At 31.2% G+C, this 25,103-nt stretch overlaps 1 protein-coding gene across 1 annotated transcript in view; it reads left to right on the top strand.

The window, feature by feature from the left end:
• LOC145249496 (putative ATP-dependent RNA helicase DDX49) overlaps positions 1 to 25,103 on the top strand; it is a 619,310-nt gene that overhangs the window by 464,315 nt on the left and 129,892 nt on the right. The window contains exon 6 of the mRNA XM_080111104.1: positions 22,103 to 22,243. Within this exon, the coding sequence (XP_079967230.1) occupies positions 22,103 to 22,243 (141 nt within the window). The remainder of the gene's footprint in view (positions 1 to 22,102; positions 22,244 to 25,103) is intronic.

Here is a 25,103-nt window from a genome sequence, read left to right as displayed (position 1 = left end):
ATGTTTCTCATCAGAGAAGAAGGGCCAGAATTATACAAAATACAAATATAGAAAAAAAAACTGGCTTAATAACATTTAGATATGAAATGAGAATGAAGGAACAAGATAAAATGGTAAATAGTAATTAAAAGTAGGTACAGCACATAAGGATGAATCGGAAGGGTAGTATATATATGTAGGTAATATTAAAATATATATATATATATATATATGAGCATACAGTTAATAATAATTAAAAGTAGGTACAATCTATAAGGGTAAAAGAGTATATATATATATATATTCCGATCCTGCATTTTGCTAATTCCTGCCCTCTGATGAGAAGGAGAGTATTTCTTTGAAACTCCGCGGATTATCCACTTATCTTGTGCTTCCTTTTTTAAAATTAAATATGTTTTTAACTCTTTTTCAAGATGTCTTTTAACATATTTTATTAATCATTTGTTCATATATATATATATATATATATATATATTACAAAGTGGTCACCATTTTATTAAAGCTTGAAGATCACTCGAGGATAAGGATTAATGGGTGTATGGTAGTCGTCATGACAACAGTATAGTAATCATTGGTAGTTGGAATGTGGTATAATTTCATGATTTAAGAGAACGGCGCAGTAATTAAAAGTAGGTACAACATATAATGATTAATCAGAAGGGTAGTATATATATGTAGGTAATATTTAAAAAAAAAAAAACTATCAAATAATTGGGGTCATTAAAGAAGAGCCAATAATAAAAGAAGGGAGGAAAAAATAGGGAAGATAGAAGAGAAAGGGGAGAAAGAAGGGGAGGAGATGGAAATAGTAAATAGGGGATATGGAAATACATATTTATTTTTATATTATATATATATATATATATATATATATATATATATATATATATATATAAAATTTTAGTCATTCAATAAAATAAAAAAAATTATGACGTGAAATGGTTAAATTTAAAATCAAAAGATTTTAATTATTCTATGTAAGACAAAGAATACATTTGACATATAACTCCTTATCCTATAGGATTTCGATGTCTACCATCTCTTCAGAGGAGAAAATATTATCAAATAATTATAATGGTTTACACCTTATTTGCTAATATTTTCTCTTCGGAAGAGATGGTAGACATCGAAATCCTATAGGATAAGGAGTTATAATATTTCAAATGTAGTCTTTGTCTTACATAGAATAATAAAAATGTTTTGATTTTAAATTTAACCATTTAATGTTATAAATTTTTAATTTTATTGAATGACTAAAATTTGATTTATTTGCTCTATCTTGTATATCGAGCAATTTTTATTTAGATGGGATAATAATTATAGAATATTACTACCAATAATATTTTGTAAAACTTATAATCACAGGTTTTCATACCAGTTGATTTGTTAGATAATTTTATTCTGAAGTATATATATATATATATATGTGTATGTGTGTGTGTTTGCGTGTGTGTGTGTATGCTGAAATATTTTCCTTTTAAATTCTATGCAATTATGCAGAATGTAGAAATAATGCTTTATCGTTCCACCCTGTATATATATATATATATATATATATATATATATAAAATTTTAGTTATTCAATAAAATTTAAAAATTTATGATTAAATTTCAAATCAAAGATTTTAACTATTCCATGTAAGACAAAGAATACATTTGAAATATTATAAATCCTTATCCTATAGGATTTCGATGTCTAACATCTCTTCAGAGCAGAAAATATTAGCAAATAGCTATAATGATTTACACCATATTTACTTCAGGAATGACTAAAATTTGATTTATTTGCTCTGTCTTGTATATGGAGCAATCTTTATTTAGATGGGATAGTCCTTATAGAATATTACTGCCAATAATATTTTGTAAGACTTATAATCACAGGTTTCCATACCAGTTGATTTGTTAGATAACTTTTTTCTGAAGTATATATATACACACACACACACGCACATCCCACTTTGTCTAATCCATCTCATACTTAAAGAAGACCTTCACAAGACACCTGGTTTTCTGAATGTCTTTATGTTATCTATAAAACTTTTTTCTTTTTTTGTTACACAGATATCTGCTAGAACGACTAGAAGTTTCTTCGGGATTATGGCATCTTTTTCTCTCCATTTTTGTCACTTTCTCTTTCACTTAAAGTAGTTCCTGGCTTTTTTAGCTTGCATTGCAATATTAAACAAGCTCCGTTTAATAACAAACTTCAAGGACGTCATGTTTTCAAAAAGACGTTAGAAAGATTGTGTGATGCTTGTCTTCCAATAAATAAATCTTTGTTAGAAAATCAATTTCAGAATTATTTTGATTATATATATATCTATAAAAGTGAACGTGTCTGTGTGTCTGTCCATTTCCCTACGCAATAATTCTGTCAATTTTTATTCTACAGACTCGAAATTTGATATACAGAGTAGTGAGACTTGGGAAAATCTTTGTAATCCGTTTTCAGACAGAAATTTGTGTGTTAAGAGGTAAAAGTTCAACGATTTGACCTTTGAAAACTCTACCAAACTTCTCCGCCAATTTTGGGTCTAAACACTGTAAATTTTAGATATAGGTTCCTTGGACATGAATCTAACTTAATAACTTGATTTGAGCCCAAAACAATAAATGTTAAGGGGTCATAATAGGGGTCAAAGTTTTTTTTAAAATTTGACCTCTGCAGTCTCTACCAAATTACTAAAGACAATTTCTGGTGTAAACATTTGAAATTTTACATAAAGGGTATTCAGAGATAAGGCAAGCTTTTTAATCGGTTTGGGTCGAAAATTTGAGCTACAAATATATAAATCTATATATGTATATTTGCATGTCTGCCTAAAACTTTCGACAGAGGCAACGGATTTTCACAAAATCAGTATCGTTTTGAAGCTCGACCCTTCAGATGACAAATACCGAAAAATTGGCTAAAAACATTAATTTCTTCACCCTCAACTGGGCACTTTGGCACTTTGCTACAGGAAGGGGTCGCTTTTTTCACCGATATTATCAAAAGTCATCCCCTCTTTTCAATTGTCTAGCCTTAATTTAAACCTACGTCACTTCTGGTTTGGCGGTGGTCATAACATTCTTTTCCTCCTTCACGGTACGGGTTCAAGCCTGCCTTCCTACTACCACTTTTTTTTTTTTTTGCTCAATACACATCTCCAAACACCTGGGCAACACCGGGCATCCATGCTAGTGTATATATATATATACACACACACAAATAGAAACATGTGTGTGCGTGAAGACACTTCTCAACCTATATACTCAACAAATTTTTAATCTACAGGCTTGAAATTTAGTATACAGGGAATTCAAACATGTGGAAAACTTTTTAATCGGATTTCATCGTGAAAAAAGTGCTGCTAAGGGGTCAACATTGAAAAATTGGTACTTGGGAGTTATCGGATTTTTGTTTGTCAACTGTTTCACGTATGCATGGCCGTGAAACATGACAGCTTCTTTGTTAAGAATAAGTAGATTTAAAACACTTTTTTAAAGGCGTGTCAAGCTGGTCTAATGGTTATCGTATTTGACTTGCTGTTTTTAGGTTTTTGTTTCAATCTCAACTAGAGTATTTTATTTTTACTTACAAGAAGTGAACTGTTTAGAAAAAAATATATAATACTTGCATGAACATGTCTCAGTTTCTGTATGATTTAAAAAATAATAATTATGTGCCTTTTATGACCGGGCATATACTAGCAGACCACTCAGCATTGTTCGGTCGTAAAATATGCATAATTATTATATTTTAATTCATACAGAAACTGAGACTTGTCATCCCCTTTAAGAAACTCATTTCTTGTCAGTGAGCACTTTGCAGTTGAAATAAAGTCTGTCACTTTAGCTAGCATGTGTAGATCACTCTGACAGACGTTAAAAACATTTAAAAATAAATGTTTAAATTTCAACGATATTTCTCACGGTTTAACGGTGGTCGAATGAATTTGGTTCTTGCTAATGGAGTCAGAGATGGCTTCATTGCCGGGTTCAAATCTCATAAGATGTTTGTTTGTTTTTTGTTTTTTTTTTTTGGGGGGGGTTACTCTTTTCACTCCAAACAAAGCAATAAATATTTAAAACGTAAGGAGTTACTATTTGGGATCGTATCTAACGTTTTCAAGTCTAATGTAAATAAATTCTGATTTAGCTTTCCTCTTAAATAGACAAACACTATCAAAGCTCCACCGTTAACGATCATTATGGTGTTGTCTCACTAACCATCTGACATTCTCGAATGGTAGTTAAGTCATAATCAGCAGTAACTCCCCTCTAGTAAAAAAAAACCCATAAAATTACAAAATGTGTCCCGTAATTAATTTACTCTTTTGGGTCCTAAACAATACATATAGACACTAGGAATATAAGTGGTTATTATTTGGAATTATGTCTAATATGGAACTGTGGGGAGTTGAGCAGCCAGATGTCTGTTCACATTACATTTAAACTTCTGCAGGTTAGTACAGTGAGGGAATTCCAAAGTCTAAAAGTCTGAAGGAATAAACTATTACAGGGCTCTATGGGCAAAATTATCTTTAGTTGACCTTTGACAGCTAAATATTTTCGTTTACTAGCCAAATAGAAAAGTCACTAGCCAAACCCATATGATTTTTGGAATATGACATCTTCATTCTGTGACGATTATGTACATAATAAAGTTTTTTTGTATTTTTTTTATAAGTGTAATTCTAAATATACAACAAACATTATATTGATACTTGAAGATATAAACATTCTAATTTCTTCAGATGTTTTTTAAACAGCCTTCGTTAAAAAAAATGTATTCTATTAAACTTTTATTGTTTAAATAATTTTGTTCATTTTATTTTAAAAAAAAGGTTGAAAAGATATTTTTCACTCGGTAGTGAGCTTTGAAAGATTGTCAGTGAAAGAAATGCAATCGCCAAAAGATAAGCGTTCCATTATTTTTAGTTGCCACTTTGAAAATTCACTCGCAAATGGGACTGTTTCACTCGCAAAGTAGAGCCCTGTATTAGAATATAATGCTTTTCAGATTTTAAAGGCAACAGTGAGTGGCTTGGTTATTCTGCCTGTCCAATTAGTTGGAATTATGTAAGTTGAAGGGGGCACAATTGCTATTAATTCATCAGAGCATATTTTACTAAAGAATTAAGATTTTATGTATCAGTTTTTAGTGTTTACTTCAACAGTGCTAAATATGCGAGGTAAGTTATGAAAACATATTTATGGCAATTATGCTAAAAAGAATCATCCAGGTTTCATCCCCCGTAGGGGGATCATCAGGCTAAAATGTATACAGTTTATCTTACAGTAAGTCTTTGCCTGGGTTTGCTTAATCTGTGTTAGTAACATGGTGGCTCAAGTGGCAGAGTACTTGCTTCATATGCATTTTGAATCCTGAATTCGGATATGATATTAGCTGGTAAAAATAGCAGCTAAAGGGTCAAAATTTTGTAAAATTGGAACTTGGTAGGCGTAAGTCGACTAAATGTGTTATTTCTACACATGCGCAAATATACATTTATATATTTACAACATTATTTTTTTAAAGATTTTGTATGCATGTGAACTTGGATCAGATGGGAATGAATATTGTTGAAACGCTAAATGTTTTGCTTTCGATTCTAGCTGATGGTATCCAAGTCATTTGCTTCTGAAATCACTATTATTTATTGGGTACAAGATAATAATGAATAGATTATTGGCTCTATAATATAAAAATTAAATCTGCATCAATTAAAACATCATATTTAAACATATTTTATAACTGGACCATGCCAGGCAGCCACTAATGTATATTGGGTACAATATAATAATTAATAGAGAATTTGCTCTATAATAATAAATAGGAAACCTGTATAAATTAAAACATCATATTTACGCATTTTTAGAAATAGACAATTCTGAGCGGTCTACTAATATATATATATATATATATATATATATATATATATATATAGCTCTTATGCATGGATCATAATATAATGATTAGATCACTCTGACCGATGTAAAGAACATTTAAAAATAATATGTTTAAATTCAATGTTATTTCATGCGGTTAAAAACTGAAAATTTTCCCCCACTCTTTATCTGTGCATAAATCAAAACGTGGATTCCATGAACAAAGCTTCTTTCTTAGAACTGCACGCCTGTGGAACTCTGTTTCGTCTGCCTGCTTCCCACCTGACAACTTGGATGTGTTCAAGTCCAACGTTAACAAATTCCTAATGAACCGCCCCCCCCCTTAAGTAAACACTTCATCAAATCTCCACACTAACGTAATGTACTTGCACTAACCCTTATCCCTGAGTGGGGTCCGGGCCTTGATAAGTGGTGACCACTGTGTAAAAAAAAAAAAAAAAAAAAAAAACCCGAATGGATACGGTCCTTGCTAATCAAGCCAGAGAGGGCTTCTGCCGCCGGGTTTGAATCTATCGCCTGGTATTAATCGTGAAACCTTGCACTAAAGATTCCTGAAAGGATGAAATACGTGTGTCTGTAGTTATTTAATTATTATAGTAAATAATTATATATATATATAAGTAGGTTGTAGTTTGCTTGAAGCATTGTTGAAGAAAACTATGAGGTAAAATTAAAAGCCAAGAACAATGCGAGATTTTTTTTTATATAGAGTAAAATTAAATGAAAACAAAAGAAATAAATTTCTTTTTTTTTGTTGTTTGTTTTTTCTTTTTCACACAAATTTTAACTCTAAACAACAGTAATTTTTTTTTTCTGTTGTATTCAATGGTGTTGTAAATCTCAACTTTACAACACCATTGAATACAACAGAAAAAAAAATTACTGTTGTTTAGAGTTAAAATTTGTGTGAAAAAGAAAAAACAAACAACAAAAAAAAAGAAATTTATTTCTTTTGTTTTCATTTAATTTTACTCTATAAAAAAAAAAAAATCTCGCATTGTTCTTGGCTTTTAGTTTTACCTCATAGTTATATATATATATATATATATATAGAGAGAGAGAGAGAGAGAGAGATTTGGGTTTTCTTTTTAAATCTTTTTACCTTTTTCAATAATTTCTACACCATATTTAACGTTTACGACTTCTGGTCGTTGGAACACTTTTTGATTTCTTAACTGTTACACCTTCATTTGACGTTTATAGGTGCTTAATTTCTATTAATCTATTATCTATTAATCGATGCAACCAAGACTTTATATACATCGAACATACCAAAAACTTGGTTTCAAAATAATTATACAACGAGGTGAGGAATGATAAATGAATAAACGGTTAGACATTTCTCTACTCAAACATACCCGTCTATTTGTTTGTTTTTATTTTCTTTACTCTCATTATTCCGGTCCTTTCCGCATTGCTTTTGGCTTTTAAAACTTATATATATATATATATATATGGCAAAATTGTGAATATATGGATTATATTAATTCTCTTCCCAATTGGAACCACATGAAGGCCAACTTGACAGCAGCTAGCATGCATTTGTTTTTTATAGGTGCTTAATTTCCGTCATATCGGACTGTCATATGGACAGTTGGGTTTCAATCCTGGCTGGAGGTAGTTGCTTGTCTAGCCGCACTGATGAGCTGCGAAACAGTACTGTATGTGGATGACTGTAATGCTCCCTATCTTGGGTTGAGCATATTGGGGAGTGACATACAAATTATCATTAGCGTATAAGCGATACCCTTTGTGTAAACAAATGGAGCTTAGGTATTTGGACAATGTTAAAACATTGTTAATTTACTGCCCGCATAGCAGCAGCTGAATAGCGCAATGGTTAGAAACTCCAACTGTCATATGGGCGGTCGGGTTTCAATCCTGGATTAAGGTAGTTGCTTGTCTAGCCCCCGCTGATGAACTGTAAAACAGCGAAACAGGAATGTATGTGGCTGAATATAATATATATATATATATATATATATATATATATATATATATATATATGGCAAAATTGTGAATATATGGATTATATTAATTCTCTTCCCAATTGGAACCACATAAAGGCCAACTTGACAGTATCTAGCATGCGTTTATTTTTTACTTCTATTTCCCATCTTATTAACTCCATGACACATGTTTCAGCTTGTTGCTGTCAAAATATATTTATGATTTGTGTTTTGTTATTTATTTATGGCATTTTCCCTTTCTTTCTTCTTCTCCTTCTCTTTCCTCTTTGTTTCCCTTCATTCACCAAATATAAACAGATGGCCATCACGTGACATGGTAGGTAACTTGACTTTATCATGCCAATTTCTGATTTTTATCAATCTTTCCACACCCACTTGGTCCACACCATTCTCAGCCGACGCGACATCCTATCCCTGTCCCTGCTGTGATAAAACCCACTGAAAATCTGCTCATATCCACGTCTAAAAATGCAGGTTGACAGTAACTAATTGCATCCCTTGTGTATTGAACCCCACTGAGCTGGCTGTTTAATGTCCTAGCTCACGCACCAAAGCATTCACAGAAAGGCGTGCTCCTACTCTGCGCGGAAAAATGAAAATCCTGTGTGCGCATGCTGCACCCTTAATATATCTGTACACACACGTATCTGTTTCAAGAATGTTTTTATGTACAATGTGTAAATGAAATGTTGCCGCATCTGGGGAGGTGCTGCACGAAGCGTTTTTTCCTGCTGTAAAAAGTCAACTCCAAAATCTGGGGATTGATCTCTTCTCTACAATCCCTTTCTCACAGAACTGACTCTGCTTCTCTCTCTCTCTCTCTACTCTATCTTCATTTCCATAGAAGGTGCTAGACTGAGCTCCAATCTTTAATTCCTCCTTATAAGGCATTCACAGTAAGAACTCCCCTTAATTTTAAAGCCCTTTAACCCTTTACAGCCAAATTGTACTTTCAAGTCGCCTTTCAAAAAAAACAATGGCTTGTCAGCCCAACTCGTCTTAAAAGTACAGGTCTATGCATGGTTCAACAAGTGAATGAGGGTTTTGTTTATGTTCGTGCGTCAGTTGCATGCTAACTTCCGTCACGTATGAGTTTCATGATTAAAAAATTTATTTATTGCATAAAAAAAAATTCTGGCGGTAAAGGGTTCACTTTCTGTTGTTAGGGAGTGGAGCATTGTTTCATGCAGCGTGTTTTGGGCAAGAATATTGCCCACCCATCTTCAGGCTTCAGGGCACATGCTGCAACTGGTATTCCCAAATGGTCACCCATTTTAGTACTTGCCAGGCTAAACATTACTGAACTTTGGTGATCTAATGGGAACCAGTGTGCCAGGAAAGGTATATCATATATAATCTTAATAACACTTTTCACCATTCATATGCATCGGCAGAATTTCCATGAACCGAGTTTCTTTCTTTTCTGGAACACATTATGGTAGAACTCCCTCCCTGCTGATTAAAACTTAATCATTTTCAAATCTAATGTAAACAAATTCTTTTCATGCACTACTTTATAAATAATCAAATGCAGTTCATACCATTGATATATATTAATGTAAAGTGTTCCTTATCTTTCAGTCAGCAATCATTCCTACTTTATTAACCCTTATCCTTCAGTGGATCTCAGCCTTAATAAGCAGTGGATCCAATATTTAAAAAAAAAAAAAAAAAAGATTCATCACCTCATTAGCTGTACATAACCAGCATTGACCGAGATGCAGTGAAGCCAAGTTAATTTGTAATTTTTATTTGTTTGCATATTTTAAAACTTAAATCCTATTATATTCCTCAGTTTAAAATGAGTTATCGCCCTTGCTTATTTTTAGCTTATTTTAAATGTCGCTTATTAAACTTTGTCAGGCCAAGATTAAATGATTTTTAAAATAAATTGTAGTTATCTACATTATTATATCGCCAATAACACAGTACAAAAATAATAAATGAAAATTGGCGAATGAGAAGTAAACTGGTTTGCCAACTATCATGCTACTGAGATCTAACTTTAACGATTTGAAAACATAATTTTATATTTTCGATAAATGTGGAGCTTTTGAAAAAGGTTTAAAAGAAATGACTGAAATATTTTCCTCCCAAGCAAGTGCAGATTCAACACACATATAGAAGTAATAGTATAGTTTCCGTTTTAGATTGAGAAGTAATGGTATAGTTTTAGATCGAGAAGTAATGGTATGGTTTTAGATCGAGAAGTAATGGTATGGTTTTAGATCGAGAAGTAATGGTATGGTTTTAGATCGAGAAGTAATGGTATGGTTTTAGATCGAGAAGTAATGGTACAGTTTTAGATTGAGAAGTAATGGTACAGTTTTAGATTGAGAAGTAATGGTATGGTTTTAGATCGAGAAGTAATGGTACAGTTTTAGATCGGGAAGTAATGGTACAGTTTTAGATCGAGAAGTAATGGTATAGTTTTAGATTGAGAAGTAATGGTACAGTTTTAGATCGAGAAGTAATGGTACGGTTTTAGATCGAGAAGTAATGGTACAGTTTTAGATCGAGAAGTAATGGTACAGTTTTAGATCGAGAAGTAATGGTACAGTTTTAGATCGAGAAGTAATGGTATAGTTTCAATTTTTTATAGAGAAGTAATAGTATTTTGTAATCTAATTTTATCTGATCATTTCAGACGGAATGAAAAATTAGAAGACATTACTTTTGGAACCCTTCTCATAAAACTGGTGGAGTTCAATTCATATTCTGAAGATTTAATATAAGTGAAAGAAATCTGTGTCAATCATGGTTTGACACTGAATGACTCGTGTTACAAGTATTATTTTTTTTTTTTTTTTTTTGATGTTTCTTTCTTTTTTATACACTACCTAGCGAGAGTGGGAGGGGCGCCCGGCCATGCCCGGTCGTAAATTACGCTTAAATATATTTTAATTCATGCAGATTTTGTATTTATTCTTACAGAGCCAATCGTCTATTGGATATTACATTACACCTAATATATAAAATGCAAAATATATATGTGTGTGTATGTCTGCCAAAAACGTTCGGTAGACGTATCGAAACCTGACCAGACTAGTATCGTTTTCAAGCTTGGCCCTTCTGATGACAAATATCGAAAAATTGTCTAAGAACATTCATTCCTTCACCCTCAATTGAGCAGTTTTGTACAAGGAGGGGTTGCTTTTTTCGTAGACATTTTAGCAAGTCATCGTCTTGTTTTCGATTGACTATGCTACATTTCAACACTCAGAACTTCCGGTTGAGCGATGGAGACATCGATTAAGACATCACTTTTTTTTTTAAACTTTTTTTTTCTCCTTCGCATTACGGATTTGAGCCTGCCTGCCTACTACCACGTTTTTTTTTTTTGTTTGTTTTAAACACCTTTGCCTACTGTTGTTTTGATTTCCCCCCCTGCTACTACCACTTTTTACCTCTCCCCCTCCCCGGGGTTCCTTACTACACCATCTACACACACCCGGGCACCCCCGTTACTGTTGTTTTGACCGCACTCCATACTGAGGGTCCTTACTACACCACCTAAACACCCGGACAATGCCGTGCACCCTCGCTAGTACCTATATACTAGTACTGATTTCCAAAGATTTTTTAAAAATGACTTGGATGCCATCAGTTAGAATCGAAACCAAATCATTTAGCTCTCCAGCCGCATTCCCTACAGTTTCAGCTATCAACAGATGGATAAGAAAGATTTAATATTAAGCCGCTTTAAGTTATGAATGAATTTGCGCATGCATAAAACTAATACAAATATGTCGGCAAGTTTAAATGAACATTTTGCATTTCAACTCGCCAGCATATATCTGTGAGTGAGTTTCTATAATGGAACTCACACCATTGACGTTAATTTCGCATTGCCAGCGCACAGTTCCAACATTTCAAAATACAACCGCTGAGAGACAAAACGCGGATCTTTACAAGCAGACTTTTCTTTCTCAAACTTTACAACATGGCAAGAAAGAAGAGAATAAAAGAAAGAAAATAACATACTGAGGATGGAGTTTGACTCCAAAATATATTTAAATTATAAATTTCAAACAAGTAAAATATTTGTTTATTTTCCTAATATTGCGTTATGATTTGGCTTTCAAGCGCACTTGATGCGTATTTTATTTTATAAAAATAATATATAATTTAATTCCTTGTTCCCACCCCCTTCTTTTAGTTCCTCGTCTCCGCTCAATTTCGGAAGGGCCAAATGTAGAACCATTTTTAGTGCTGACAAACACCTCAACTCACATCCAACCTATTCATACACGTTCTCCTTTGTCAAAGAGACTGTTGTGTACCTCCACCGCTCTGTCACTTCCTTGTCTGTCGTCAATTATTTATTTTCACAAGTGACTTATTTTTTTTAACTCTCTTTTTGTTCTCCTTTTGCTAAAAACAGCTGACAAAATTGCTTGACAACAAAAAAAAAAGAAAAAAACGAGCCAATCTTTTTCCGACTCCTATTTCTCTTTATCGCAATTTCCGTAAAACCTTTTTTTTTTTTTTTTTTGTCCTTTGGAATTGGAATAAGTGACCGGAAATATTCCTGTTACCCATTCCGGTTGTCTGGACATTGGCGGAACCCTTAAAGACTATGACTGATGATGACATCGGTGATTTATTGTTTGAGTTTAGATTTTTATTTGTTATGAGTTGTGATGCTAAATTTCACGCATACACAACCACGCATGTGGGTGTGTATGTATATATATATATATATATATATATATATATATATATATATATATTTCTGTGGAAATATACTTTATTCCCTTTTAATATATACCAATCCTTATTCAAGAAGCTCAGTGTAATTACAATGAATGTCAAAAGTCTGTATTCCAAAGCTCATAATGTTGACCATTTTATAATTTATTCCTTTAATTCAGTTGACATTTACAATTCTTGACAGTATCTGGTTCGTAGCACAAAGTCAATCACTTAATTATTATATCAATTAGTGAATCTATTTTGCCCTTAACTCATCAGAAGAATTAGCAACAATCAATCCATGAAAAGTGCGATTAAATCCGAAAATTGGAAGAGAAGCTGTAAATACCTCATAATGTTTCCATTACGCCATTTTGAATTTCAATATATATATATATATATATATATATATATATATATATATAACTACTTAATTTAAAACTAACAAAAAAAATAGAAAATAAACAAATAAATAAATTAAATAAACATGAATATACATAAACGATCACATATATGTATGTATATATATATATATATATATATATATATGTGTACACATATATATATATATTTATATATAAACTAACATTAAAACAAAAAAAAGAAACCACTAACCTAGATTTAAAACAGATCAAGAAACTAAATAACCAGGCTAAATAGAGCACACACAAAGGAACAGGTAAACCAGAGGTCAAATAGGCCTTTGTCCGATAAATGCATGCTCATTGGCTGATAGGAAGGGCGCGGTGGATACTAGAAAGCTGATTGGCTAACTAAAATCTCAATAGAAGATGCGCATATAAAAACGACAAACAACCACAGAATTCGCGCATAAGCCTGAAGAATCCTAGAGTGGATGAAACGCGGAATATTCAGTGTAGCTTAATCGCCATATACATTTTATAACTTACTAATATATATATATATATATATATATTCATCCACAGAAACTGTTTTGTTTAATCGTATTTAAATTTAATCATATCTAAGTACTAGCAAGGAGACCCGGCATTGCTGGGGATGTAATGATGATCAATGATTATTTCACACTTTCATATTTTTATTGTCATCAAAATCTGTAAAATTGTCCATTTTTCAATTGAATCGATTGATTGCCTTCTCTAGTGCGGTGCACCGAGAGGAAGCTTCACATGCCTCCCTGCAGTGATTTAGTTCACAATATATTGTAGTCTACATTGCACTGTAGAGAACTTACTGTTGATTTTATAAAATTATTTTTTTAATATATAATGGCTTGAATTAAAGTTTAAAATGCAAAAGTCGAGTATCATGGTGTAGTTGTGCCTTAAACAGAAACATTCATATCGAGCACGCCCTTGTCATGTCAAAGAACCTACTTTTGATTTTATATGCAAGTTCTTTCTACTTGTGTTGTATTAAAACTTCTAGAATGTGCTTGTGATGTTTGGCTGTGTAAGACGTTAACTTTAGTCAAAATCAGCTGTTCCTTCTTTCATTAGAGTTTTTCAAAGACATTTCAATACAGAACCTATCTAAGAACACTGCCAGATACATAAAGTACATTTAATGAAATTTCATAAAAATCGGCCCAGCCATTTCGGAGTCTATAAGGATAAACTCACACACACAGTTCCTTTTATATAATGATAGATAGATATGTATAAAGACGTATGTATGTATGTATGTATGTATGTATGTATACTAGTGTCAGGTCATGTCATATGCTACTGGTACCATGTAACCCAGTACTACCTGCCTCATGGTCGGGTCACCGGTGACTAAACTGGTTCCCCCACCAGACTTGTTTGGTGAGGAGGGTGGCTAGATCTTTCAAAGGGCGAATGAACCCTTTTTCGGGGTCAACGGCCAACTAGCACCGTGTGTGTTTGTGTGTATGTATGTGTGTGCTGGGGTGGAGAGGGCTCCCATAAGCCATGGTGAAGGCAACCTTTCTAGGAGAAGCAAATCTCTGATTTAAAAGACCATAAAGCGGGAGACCAGTACCTGCATTAAGCTGGTCTGCAGTTTAACTTGTTGCTGGCTATCTTGCTCTTGCTTGTTGCTGGATCTCAACATTTTGAACCAAGAGAGAAACTTAGCTGTCAGACAAAGCTAAGACTCTGTAACATCATATGTGTATAGATACTTCCTCAGACATTTGTCTATAAAAAAAAATGGTTCTGTGGCGATGAAAAATGTCAGCGGAGAAACCCACCCTCCTTGTAGAAAAGTGCCCAACTGAGGGTGAAGGAATTTGATTTTTGGCCAATTTTTAAAAGTTTGTCGTCTGGAGTGTCGAGCTTCAAAATAATACCGATCTCATGAAAATCCGTCACCTCTATAGAAAGTTTTAGGTAGACATACAAACATACATGCATACATTTAAACAGACAGGTGGGATTTATATAATAGGTAAGAAATCTGCATTAATTAAAATATAATATTCATGCATATTTTATGACTGGGTAACGCCAGGTGGCCTGCTAGTATATACAGGGTGACCCCCCAAAAAACGGGCCCCAACTCTAATTAGGCCTCGTTTCTTAGTGTTTTGTCCGAATGAAATGAACTTTGGTCATAACTAGTTTATTATATTCAAAACATCACATCAAAACACTTAGGTCTTTGGCCTTTTTTTCTCTGTTGACTGTAAAATGCTCAGAAAAACTATTGAACGTTCTGTTTTTTTTTTTGTTTTTTTTTGTGTGTGTGTCACCCTGTATGTATATATACATATTTACATATATCTATCTCTCTCTCTCTCTCTCTCTCTCTATATATATATATATATATATATATATATATATATATATATATATAATATATATAAACACAAGGTAATCTTTGCTCTTTTGGAGGTTGAAGATCCAATCCTAAGAGCAAGCAATGTTGTGTTTTAATTATTTTCCCATTTCAATAATTCGTTACGTTTAAACCCGATCAGCCTTAAGGGATTTTCAATTGTGAAGTCTTAAAATGGCACCACTAGTTAATCATGTCACATGTGGTTATGCATTGTATTCGAATACAGTGCGATTAAATGGCAGCTATATTCAGACATTTAGAATAGAAATTCGCATGTGCCAGGGGCACTTCAAGCCTTAAAGGCAGAAGTAAACTACGGTCCTTTTTTAATCATTTTTATTCAACTGGAGCTGATCTTTATTTAGATCAAAGAGTATGGAGAAAGGTCGTTTCCAATTTTTGGTAACAAGCGCAGCTCCAAAATTAATGCAGCAGGTAAACACTGTATATATATATATATATATATATATATATATATATATATATATATATATATATATAATTTTAAAATAAAAATCTATATATATAGACTTATATGTAATTATATTGAGTTCATGAAATTCAGTAAATTTTCATATACCAATGAGTTTTAGGCCAAAATGGTTGACTTAGAGAGTAAGCTACAAAATTATCAAATTTTATAATTGAGCATTAATATTAATATACTGTGTAAGCAAAAGCAAGACTATATATATATATATATATAATACAATCCCGCATTTTGCTAATTCCTACCCTCTGATGAGAAGGAAAGTATTTCTTCGAAACTCCGTGTATTAAGGACTATCCACTTATCTAGTGTTTCCTTTTCAGATTAAATGTTTTTAACTCATTTCAAAGTGTTTTTTTAACATGTTTTATTAACTGTTTGCTCGTATATATATATATATATATATATAAAATAAAAATCTTATTGAAAATTTCTTCAAATTTAAAAAAAAACAAATCTGTAAGGAAGGTATACAAAATTTTAATTATTCAGCAAGGATTACAAATAAACAAGAATAACCTCATTCCATGGAGTTTTGAAGAATGCATTTCTTCTCATGAGTGGGAAGAGCTTTGCAAAATATACAATAAATTTTGCAGGTTAATGCATTAAAAGAAACAAATAATCTGAAATTGATCATACTTGCATCAAAAAAGTTATTTAACATTTAGTGACGGTTTATAGGGATTCAGTGAGATTGAGTAAACGGGAAAAAGGGAAAGTTTGCTTGAAGCATTGCTGGTAAAGGAATGTGTGGAAGTTTGAAATTTTCCTGGTCGAGTGGTAGAACTGTATATATAATCTTCTACAATTATATGAAAAGACATTTTGTGTGAGTTCGTTCCCAATGAACTCAGAAATGACTGGGCCGATTTTTAAAAAATTTCACACAAAGGTATGTGTCTGGAGTGTTCTTACATGGGTTTTGTATCGGAATGCATTTGATAAGTTTTGATAATTGGAAAAATTTGATTAAAGAATGAAGTCTGATTTGTCCGATGTTAACATCTTGTACAACGTAACATCACAGCTGCATTTGAGGATTTTGTCACCGCTCAAGCCGAAAGGCCCATCCTATAAAATCAACTCTAGATTTTTTTATAATATTATGGCGCATTTGAAATGAATCTTTATTTTTAGAGCACAATTGAACCATGACACTTGATTTTTGCATTTTAAACTTTAATTCAAGCCACTATATATAAAAATAATTTTATAATATCAATAGTACGTTCTCTACAGTGCAATGTAGACTACAATATATTGTGGACTAAGTCAATGCGGGGAGACATGTAAAGCTTCCTCCCACTACATAGTGAGAGGGGTCCCTAATTAGAGCAGGCAATCGATTTGATTAAAAAAATGGGCAATTTTACCGATTTCAATGAAAATAAAAGTATGGAAGGGTGGAAAATTTGTTAATACTCATTTAATCCCAGACAATGTCGGGTCTATCTGCTAACCTTTTTAGTTCATTAAAAACGGACAAAAGTTGACTTAAAATGATTGTTTTCTGGTAAATTGATGCTCATTAAATACTAATCTCCATGAATTCCTAACTATGCATCGAGTGGATACCATAAGACTTGGTTTGCTGCACCTTATCATAACAGAGGTCCATACAAGATTTCTACTAAGTCAGCTCAGTAGTTTCTGAGGAAAAGTGCAAAGGATGGATGTACAGACTAATAGAAATTAGTGTTTTTAATATTTTATTGTTTATAAATAAAAAAATATATTTCACATCTTCATTTAAGGGCAAGATGCTCTGAATAGCAGATAAACTTTATTTCTCTCGCCAGATGAGGAGCAGTTGGTTAATAAACCAATTTGTTCCGAAACATTAGCATGTTTAGTGTAGCGAGTATGTAATACTTGTCGATGTAAATAAAAATAATTATATATATATATATATATATATATATATATATATATATATATATATATATATATATATATATATATATATATAATTAGTTTAGGAAGTAATGATTCGCAGAAAACAATTTATTCTGCTATATTGTCCAATTGACTACTATACACTCTTTAACTCTTCTCCTCAAGTGGCCTCTGGGCCTTGATAAGTGGTGATGCCTATGTAAAAAAAAAGTATTATTTTGCATAATTATTGCAGAAAACAATTAATTTATTGTGGGATGTTCTGTATTCTACTTATAGGGTTTGTATTTCTGTCTGTCTTATTAATTTCGGTTTAAAAAGCGGAGTTCGAACTCAGTTACAAAGTCACCATTGCCTCTGACACCCGGTGTTCAACCCCTTGGCCAACCAGAATTATCACTGAAAAATCATTATCTGAAAATAAAATAATTAATTTCCACAGTAATGGTTGATTCGTTAATCATCGTGAGGGTAATATTTCTTAAAGAAATAAAGCAAGAAATAAACGTCTTCTATATATCTATATATAAAAGCGAAAATGTGTGTATGTATGTTTGCTTTTTCTGTATGTCCAAGAAAGGCTTTTTTCAGAGAAGCGGTCAGTCGATTCACAACTTTTTAAAACTTTTTATATCACATATAAATCATAATATCTCTGAGTTAACAAGGGAGGTCGCCTGTTTATTTAATTTGTTCGACTTCGGGAAGATAAATATTCAACAGTTTTCGCTCGCCGCATGTGGATTAGGTTTTTTCCTATAATAAAAGCGACTCTAATTCTGGCGGTATTTTCCGGTTATTGCCGGAAATGTCCGAAAGCAATCAGCTTTGATCAATGTGGAAATATTTTTCTTATATCAAACAATTGCTATTCAATTTGGACAAGGGGAGCTGGTCCCCCCCCACCACCACCACCAATATCTTGGGGAAAATAAAAAAAAAGCGTTCCCACAGTAGATGAAATACTATCCCGCAGTCAAAGTTGACCTCATTAAGTCATTAAAACGTGCACCTGCCAAATCTAAGTATTTAAATAAATTCAAACGTGTTTCCCTTAGTATCGCGTTAACGTTGCACTTTTTTTTTCTTTTTTTTTTCACACTTCAATTTCCAACTTTGCCTCAAGGGTTCGGGTTCGATCCTCATACTCACCTACTAAAACTTTTTTTTTATTTTAACCCCCCCCCCCCTCCGGGGTTTTGATTTACCCAAAACCACACACACCTCCAAACACCCGGGCAACGCCGGGTACCCCCGCTAGTCATTTATAGAAGAAGTCATGTTATGTGAGTGAATTTAACAATCGATTTATTATTGTCATGCTTAAGTATTACGAGTTGAGCGTTACTTAGAAAATAAAAAGAACACATGAAAAAATTAAAAACAAATGAATGTGTCACAATTTGGTGTGTGTGGGGGGGGGGGTTCTTGCACGAGTACATTATTAATTTAAAAAAATAAAACAACAAATGGATTTGCTGAAAGTCTTTATTAGAAAAAAGATCTTGTAGCTGTAAAACGGTAAATAGTTTTAACAAATACTGGATAGTTTTTATTTAATTATTTTTGCTCTTAAAAATATTAAGAAAAATTATTTACATGTCCAAAACATTTGTAATACATTCTTCTACATTAGCAAGTCCTCTCACCAATCTCCTAAAAAAGGATGAAAAATAAAAATGGACTGATTCTTGCCATAAAGCTTTCAATGACATCAAATCAACTCTTATTGGAAGGCCAGCTCTTGCAACCCCAGATTTCTCCAAACAGTTTAAATTACAAATTGATATCAGTGGTGTGGGCATGGGTGGAATTTTCATCCAAGAAGATGAAGAAGGCTTAGATGAAGCTATTAGTTATTTCTCCAGAAATTTCAACAAATACCAAAAGAATTATTCTTCTGTGTTTTTATTTTATTACAATCGCAACTATGATGAGGATTTCCGTTATAAATTAAAATTTGAACCAGCTCCGTGCGAATAGCTCCACCGTCTTGTGAATGGTTTCAGAAAGGCAAAGGATAAGGGAATAAACTTTGGAAAAATTCTGGTTTGGTGTCCCGATAGTTAGATGTTTGAGCACTGCAATACCTTTCTGACAATTCCTGCAGCTGCACTGGTTCTGACCGTATTGGTTTGCCTTTTTGTTAGATTTTGTCCACAATGCCAAGAGGGAGACCCTGGTAACTAAGCAAACCTATGTCTCCTTATCACCTGCTCAGATTTGCATCTGACTGTATATCTACATCAGATGCTACATCTAAATGCAGATTCTATGAACAAAGTTTCTTTCTTAAAACTGCACGCCTGTGAAACTGTCTTCCGTTTGCCTGCGTCTTCAAGTCCAATGCAAACAAGTTCTTCATGAGCCGTTCCACTTAAGTTAACAAATTTACCAGATTTCCATTACTAACAATCACTATATTGTCCAATTGACTACTGTACACTCTTTGACTCTTATGCTCGAGTGGCCTCTGGGCCTTGATAAGTGGTGATGCCCATGTAAAGAAAAGAAAAAAAATGAATTTCGTTTTTTTACATCCTAATATATTTCAGTGAGTTTATGGATCTAACCGGTAATTGCTCCTAGTGACCCCAGATGGAATTAAAGGAACATTTCAATGGCGTCTATAGATTCTGTGAAGAATCAAACTTTTTATTGAAATTTTTTTATATATTTTGTTAATATTTTAATTGATTTATTTTTAACCCGGTTTATGGCCGTCGGGCCAAGATCACAGTGTAGTATCTGTTCTGATGCTACTCTTCACTTTTTCTGTCCTCGACCAGTGGAAGAGAAATCCTTCATGATGGAGACAATTTTAATTTTTGTTCCTATCCAAAGTGCCCCTTTTTGGGGAGCTGGATTTCCCCCACATTAAAAACAGACCTTGTGTCCAACTCTGCCCTCGTGGGGAGGTAAGTAAATAGGAACGTATTAATTGACTGAAGAAGAAAAGTCTACTTGGTGATGGCTTCCAATTTTGAACTCTGAAACTAACAAGTGATGTTTATCAAAAAACAGCTACTCATTACATTTTAGGTTGAATTTTTCTTGGGAAGTGAGGGGACAATTGATAATTTATTTTCACCATGATTTTTTTTTATTAATACATAAGAAAAGCAAACCATTGTTTGTTAATTGGAAACTTTTTTTTTACTATAAACTAGGAGAAGTGGCCGGCATTGCCCGGATGTTCAGGTGATGTAGTAAGGACCCGGGGGGGAGGGTAAAAAGTGGTAGTAGGATGAGGGGGATATCAAAACAACAGAAGGCAGTGATCTTAAAAAAAAAGAAATAGTAGTAGGTAACCAGGCTCAAACCCGTAACGTGAAGGAGAAAAAAAGGTTTAAAAAAAATGTCTCTGTCGCCCGACGCGGCAGTTTTGAACGTTGAAATTAAGCGTAGTCAATCGAAAAGAAGACGATGACTTGCTAAAATGTCGGCGAAAAAAACGACCCCTCCTTGTACAAAACTGTTCAGTTGAGGGTGAAGGAATTAATGTTTTTGGCCAATTTTTTTTATATTTGCTGTCCAAAAGATGGAGCTTTAAAACGATACCGATTTCGTGAGGATTCGTCGCCTCTGTCAAAAGTTTTTTTAGACAAACACACACACATTTTACCTTTTTTATATATTTGATAATCGAATATAATTTTTTTTTCAGCAAGGGTTCTATTTTGTGTGTGGGGGTAATTACATGTGGTTTTATGACCTTGTCACTCAGACTTAGGGTTAGCTGTAAAATAAATTTTGTTAAGTAAATGTTTATAAACTAGTGAGATCAAAAATTCCATCAGCAGTATAAAATCATGAAGTACTATTTTTGATAAGCATTGCTTGTCAGTTTCCAATTTCAAAACCGAAAACCATCACCAAGCAATTAGACATTTTCTACTTAACAAGATGTCAGCTCTACTACATAATGAAGTTACCTGAATTGATGTTCTCAATAAAAGTTTTAAAGCTATATATATATGTGTGTGTGTGTGTGTGTGTGTGTGTGTGTGTGTATATATATCTTTTTTTTAAGTAGAAGAATAATATGGCATGAGGATCTTCTCAAGAAAATCAGATCATACTGCATCACTGGAAGAATACATAACATAATTAGATCCTTCTTAGATAAGAGAAAAGTCCAGGTTGTCCTTGACGGTCATACATCTAAACAATATGATATAAATGCGGGAGTGCCTTAGGGGTCTGTCCTTGGACCTTTGTTAATCCTAATATGCATAAATGACCTCCCTGACAAAATTGTCTCTGAGATGGGTATGTATGCTGACGACATCACGATCTATAACAGACACGACATTGATTTCTGTAACACACGAACAAACATTGACTTATATCTTTGTGTTTTCAGAGTAGCAACTGTAGAGCAGCTTGATCAGCGATACGTGTTAACACCAGCCGATATGAAGGATGCGTACATGCTGCACATCGTGGACCTTTACGTTGAGAAGAACCCAAGAAGTTCCATCATGATTTTCACCAGTACATGCAAGTAAGACTACTAATACTATTTTTTATATTACACAAGTATAACTCTTGCACAAAATCGTGAACCTATCATCTCCCTTTCTTATCGGTCCTGGATATGACCTTAAACTATATCCAGTGGTGAGGCCCCAACTTGCGGGCTTTGGGGAGTGTGGAGCCACCCTTTAAATACCATTGCTTCCAGGTCCACTCTGACCCGGAGTGATAGTGCCTGTTAGGGTCCCAACTATGGGTTAAATAGGAACTGACTTGAAAACAACAAATATATTCTATTAAAAAAATTTTCTTCAAAATATTTGGATTTGACATTAAATAACCTAAAAAGGGTTGATATGCCGTAAAACAAAAGCAGCCAACCAACCTTTGCTTATCAAGTAAACAGTTAGTCTTTTATTGATAACACATAGAAGTAGTAAGCATTCCAGTGATTTTGATCTTTGTTTCTCTATGATGCGGTCATCTTTTTTTTCAGTGGCAGCTCTTGTAAAAGTTATTAATAATGCTAGCACAAAATCGATTGGGATTTAACAATTCGGCACTTCTGCATTACACGGACGGTCTCATTGTTAGGGGTTGGAGGTGATAACTCCAATTTCTTCTTGGTCAAATAATATGGCAAATAAGTAAATAATAAGATTTTTTTTCTGACCACAAAAATAATTGAAAACCAAATCATTTTTGTATAAAAATGTATCAATATATATTATATGTATCAATATATAATTGTAAAAACATTTTTTTGTATAAAAATGTATCAATATATATTATATATATCAATAAATAATTGTAAAAACATTTTTTTGTATAAAAATGTATCAATATATATTATATATATCAATAAATAATTGTAAAAACATTTATTTTGTATAAAAATGTATCAATATATATTATATATATCAATAAATAATTGTAAAAACATTTTTTTGTATAAAAATGTATCAATATATATTATATATATCAATATATAATTGTAAAAACATTTTTTTGTATGAAAATATATCAATATATATTATATATATCAATATATAATTGTAAAAACATTTTTTTGTATAAAAATGTATCAATATATATTATATATATCAATAAATAATTGTAAAAACATTTTTTTGTATAAAAATGTATCAATATATATTATATATATCAATAAATAATTGTAAAAACATTTTTTTGTATAAAAATGTATCAATATATATTATATATATCAATAAATAATTGTAAAAACATTTATTTTGTATAAAAATGTATCAATATATATTATATATATCAATAAATAATTGTAAAAAAATTTTTTTATACAAAAATGTATCAATATATATTATATATATCAATATATAATTGTAAAAACATTTTTTGTATGAAAATATATCAATATATATTATATATATCAATATATACTTTTAAAAACATTTTTTTGTATAAAAATGTATCAATATATATTATATATATCAATAAATAATTGTAAAAACATTTATTTTGTATAAAAATATATCAATATATATTATATATATCAATAAATAATTGTAAAAACATTTATTTTGTATAAAAATGTATCAATATATATTATATATATCAATATATAATTGTAAAAACATTTATTTTGTATAAAAATGTATCAATATATATTATATATATCAATAAATAATTGTAAAAACATTTATTTTGTATAAAAATGTATCAATATATATTATATATATCAATATATAATTGTAAAAACATTTATTTTGTATAAAAATGTATCAATATATATTATATATATCAATAAATAATTGTAAAACATTTTTTTGTATGAAAATGTATCAATATATATTATATATATCAATATATAATTGTAAAAACATTTATTTTGTATAAAAATATATCAATATATATTATATATATATCAATATATAATTGTAGAAACATTTATTTTGTATAAAAATGTATCAATATATATTATATATATCAATATATAATTGTAAAAACATTTATTTTGTATAAAAATGTATCAATATATATTATATATATCAATATATAATTGTAGAACATTTATTTTGTATAAAAATGTATCAATATATATTATATATATCAATATATAATTGTAGAACATTTATTTTGTATAAAAATGTATCAATATATAATTATAGAAACATTTATTTTGTATAAAAATGTATCAATATATAATTGTAGAACATTTATTTTGTATAAAAATGTATCAATATATAATTGTAGAAACATTTATTTTGTATAAAAATGTATCAATATATAATTGTAGAAACATTTATTTTGTATAAAAATGTATCAATATATAATTGTAGAACATTTATTTTGTATAAAAATGTATCAATATATAATTGTAGAACATTTATTTTGTATAAAAATGTATCAATATATAATTGTAGAACATTTATTTTGTATAAAAATGTATCAATATATAATTGTAGAACATTTATTTTGTATAAAAATGTATCAATATATAATTGTAGAACATTTATTTTGTATAAAAATGTATCAATATATAATTGTAGAACATTTATTTTGTATAAAAATGTATCAATATATAATTGTAGAACATTTATTTTGTATAAAAATGTATCAATACATAATTTTAGAACATTTATTTTGTATAAAAATGTATCAATATATAATTGTAGAAACATTTATTTTGTATAAAAATGTATCAATATATAATTGTAGAACATTTATTTTGTATAAAAATGTATCAATATATAATTGTAGAACATTTATTTTGTATAAAAATGTATCAATATATAATTGTAGAACATTTATTTTGTATAAAAATGTATCAATATATAATTTTAGAACATTTATTTTGTATAAAAATGTATCAATATATAATTGTAGAACATTTATTTTGTATAAAAATG

Source organism: Euprymna scolopes, chromosome 28, assembly GCF_053919585.1.
Source record: "Euprymna scolopes isolate OS-2025 chromosome 28, ASM5391958v1, whole genome shotgun sequence".
NCBI classification, from domain to species: domain Eukaryota; kingdom Metazoa; phylum Mollusca; class Cephalopoda; order Sepiida; family Sepiolidae; genus Euprymna; species Euprymna scolopes.
The sequence above is the reverse complement of the archived record's forward strand: the minus strand, read 5'-3'. Positions and strand labels throughout refer to the sequence as shown.